This window comes from Pinus tabuliformis, chromosome 8 (assembly GCF_031772625.1).
Source record: "Pinus tabuliformis cultivar Carrire ecotype Pingquan chromosome 8, CPIR1, whole genome shotgun sequence".
In the NCBI taxonomy this organism is placed as follows: Eukaryota; Viridiplantae; Streptophyta; class Pinopsida; order Pinales; family Pinaceae; genus Pinus; species Pinus tabuliformis.
In genome coordinates this window covers 1157534091-1157537566 of record NC_142294.1, presented here as the reverse complement: position 1 = coordinate 1157537566, position 3476 = coordinate 1157534091, and the positions used below count along the sequence as shown (strand labels likewise).

Genomic DNA, 3476 nt, shown 5'->3' with positions numbered 1-3476 from the left:
AAACGCAGCGGGTTGAACCGCCGCCATGGATGCTCCAGGGGGTGGAGAGGCCTCTCCCCCCCCTCCATTATCTGCTGAAATCGCATTCAAAAAGCTCCTGACCCAGAAAGGGAAAAAACAGCCAAACCCTGAAGTCCCAACGTTTATCAAAAAGCTTGAAGAAATACCAGAGATCGCGCTGCCTGAAGAACAACCAATCAAAATAGCTCTTGCATTGGCGGACAGAGGATTGGTCGGGCAATTTATGGGTCGCTGGCCATCAACAAAATCGACAGATGAATGGGTTCAACGAAATTGGAGGCCTCTGCTGAAGAACAGCGTGATCTGCTATGCTGTCGGCCGAGGATTTTTCATCTTCGAATTCACTACCAAGGAAGACCGTGACCTGGTGTTCAGAAACGGTCCATATTTCATGGGAAACCAAGGCCTTTTCCTGAACAAATGGACCCCTGATTTCGATCCTTCAGTCGACGTTCCAAAGGAGGTACCTGTTTGGGTCCGACTCCCCAATCTGCCGATCCACTGCTGGAGCTATCAATCTCTTCAAAAGATTGGAAACGGGCTAGGTCGATTCATTGACAAAGCTGATAATAAAGGCCAATACACCTGCGCAAGAATCTGCGTGGAAGTTGACTTGGAAGCTAGTCTACCGGAAGCCATTAAACTCACAGTGGGAGATTGGCAGCACTACCAGAAACTGGACTACGAGCAACTGCCCTTCAAGTGCAGAATCTGTCATGAGCATGGTCACTTCCAACGAAACTGCCCTAAAGCCCCATCAAGGGACAAGGCAGAAGAAGAAGGATGGAAAGAGATAAGAAAGGGTAAAGTAATCTCAAAATCCACTGAAAAAACAAAATCTGGGACAATGGGGAACCCCCAGGCCAATTCTCAGAATAAACCAATCACAAAAGAAGGCCCCCCTTCAGCTAAAAAGTTGAATGTAACAGAGAAACAGGAAGAAAATGAATACCACTCGAATAAACTGAAAGAAACCGAAGAAAACTCTCCGGATCCCCTAGTAGATGCTGAACAAAGGGGAACCGAAGGGAATGAGGAGCACATCAGCCCAACTTTTGATTCAGGGGAAGAGTCAGAAGAGAGAGACACCGAATCAGATGGATCAGAAATCACTCCTATCAAATCAACTAGGGGACCAAAATCCAAGAAGAAACAGAGAGAGGAGAAAACGTATCTGGATGTCCTTCAAGGCTCCCATAAAACTCTAAAAGGAATGATGAACACCAGATCCGGGCGCAAGCAAAGCAGGGCTCCAAAAGGAGCCACCACCTCCCAAGGCAATAAATAATGAAATGCGTCTCCTGGAACTGCAGAGGGTTAGGCAGCAGACTGAAAGAAGAAGCCCTGAAAGACATTGTTAGGATTCATTCACCTGAAATCCTTCTCATCCAGTAGACAAAGATGGAGGATATTACGCTCCTCCAAACTATTAAGACATACTGGCACAAAGGTCCCGGAAGAGCTGTCAGCGCTAGGGGAGCCTTTGGTGGGCTTGCCTCCTTCTGGGACAGCTCAAAATATGAACTGATTCAAGAAGAAATCTGCTCTCACTGGATTTTCATCCAGCTCCTTCACAAAGAGTCTGGGCAACAAGTAAGTATGTTTAATATTTATGCTCCGGTCCTTCCAGTTGAGAAAAAATTTTGTTGGGACTCGCTTCAGTCCTTTCTTTTATTGCACAAGCCAGGAAATATCATTATTGCAGGTGATCTAAATGTCACTCTTACCATTGATGAGAAAAAGGGGGGCTCCCCAGTAAGGGATCCAGCTAGAGAATGGGTGGAAGACGTAATGTTAGAGTGGGATCTTGAGGATATCAAGCCTTCTGTCGGAAAATATACCTGGACCAATAAAAGATTAGGGCCCAACCACATAGCTGCTCGTCTGGACAGATTCCTTGTCCAATCCTCTTTCCTCTCATGTGGCCTAACTGCCTCGTCTAAGATTCTCCCAAACTGCACATCTGATCATAAACCCATCAGTCTCGAGCTATCCCTTGATGGAAACCTTGGCCCAATACCTTTTAGATTCAGTCCCTTGTGGAGTCAGCAAGATGGCTTCTAGGAAGTGGTTTCTGAAGCTTGGAATCGACAGATCCTGGGATCTCCTTTCTATGTGTGGGAAGAAAAATTGAGGGGCCTTAAAAGAAAACTCAAGGAGTGGGCTAAAAACCTGAAAACACCCACTGCCAAGAGAAAAGAATCCTTAGAAAACCTTGCTTCCCATCAAGCTGCAATGGAGAAAATTGTTATATCTCAAAATCTGATTCAAAGAGAAGTTGAGCTGCAAAAAACTCTCCATAGAGACAATAGGGAAGAAGAGGAGTACTGGAGACAAAAATCTAGAAACTTATGGCTGCAGGTTGGCGACAAGAATACCAGTTTCTTCCAAAAGCAAGCCGAAGCACACAAGCAATTTAAATCTATTTCAGAAATTCGATCCCAAGACACAGTGGTCAAAGATTTTGAAGACATCAAAAGTGCTGCTTACACATTCTTCAAAGAGCTTTATACGGCTCCTGAAAATCCTCATTTAGACCTCCAAGCCTACCCCTTTTACCTAATCCCTCATTGTGTTCATGAATCTGCCAACGCTATGCTGACGGCTCCGATCAGCATGGATGAGCTCAAGAAGGCTTTGGACGGCATGGAGCTAGATAAAGCTCTCGGGCCTGATGGGTTCAATGCCAGATTTTTTCAAACTTGCTGGTCTACTATCAATAAAGATCTTTTGAGAATGCTCAGGAAATCTCAAACCCGTTCCAAGATCGGAGGCAGCACCAACTCGGCCTTTTTGGCCCTGATCCCGAAAGAGAAAGGAGCTACGGATTTTGGCAGATATTGACCCATCTCACTATGTAACACCAGCTACAAACTGATCACCAAAACAATAGACAACCGTCTCAAGAATGTTTTGCCAGATATCATTCCGGAAAATCAAGGAGGTTTCATCAAGGGGAGAAAGATTTTGGACAATATTGTGCTGGTGCAAGAAGCAGTTCATTCAAGTTGCCAGCGAAAAGAAAAAGGCATGGTGATAAAGCTTGATCTAGCAAATGCCTTTGACAGGGTGAAACATGATTTCCTCTATGTTGTTATGAGGAAATTGGGCTTCTCTCCCTCCTTCATAATTGGGTGAAAGCCTGCATCGACTCTCCATGGATTGCGTCGCTGGTTAATGGCCACTCAACAAAGTTCTTCAATGCATCAAGGGGATTAATACAAGGTTGCCCGTTGTCCCCGCTCCTCTACGCTATTCAAGCCTCTGTGCTTAGTTTCCAACTTGATAGCTGTCAACAAATCCAGACTCTGCCAGGACTCAGAATGGCTTCCAATGTTAAAGACATTAATCATGCCCAATTTTCCGATGATACTCTGTTGCGTGGAGGAGCGAGCATAAACTCTGCCAGATCCTTTAAGAAGGAGCTAGACACTTACAAGGAGGTCTCGGGCAGC

General features: G+C 45.3%; 1 protein-coding gene across 1 annotated transcript; it reads left to right on the top strand.

Moving 5' to 3' along the window:
* Positions 1–1422: 1422 nt before the first annotated feature.
* On the top strand, positions 1423–2085 carry LOC149239447 (uncharacterized). Its single transcript, XM_089369865.1, has one exon. The coding sequence runs from the start codon at positions 1423–1425 to the stop codon at positions 2083–2085; it is 663 nt and encodes a 220-aa protein (XP_089225991.1).
* The last annotated feature ends 1391 nt before the right edge of the window (positions 2086–3476 follow it).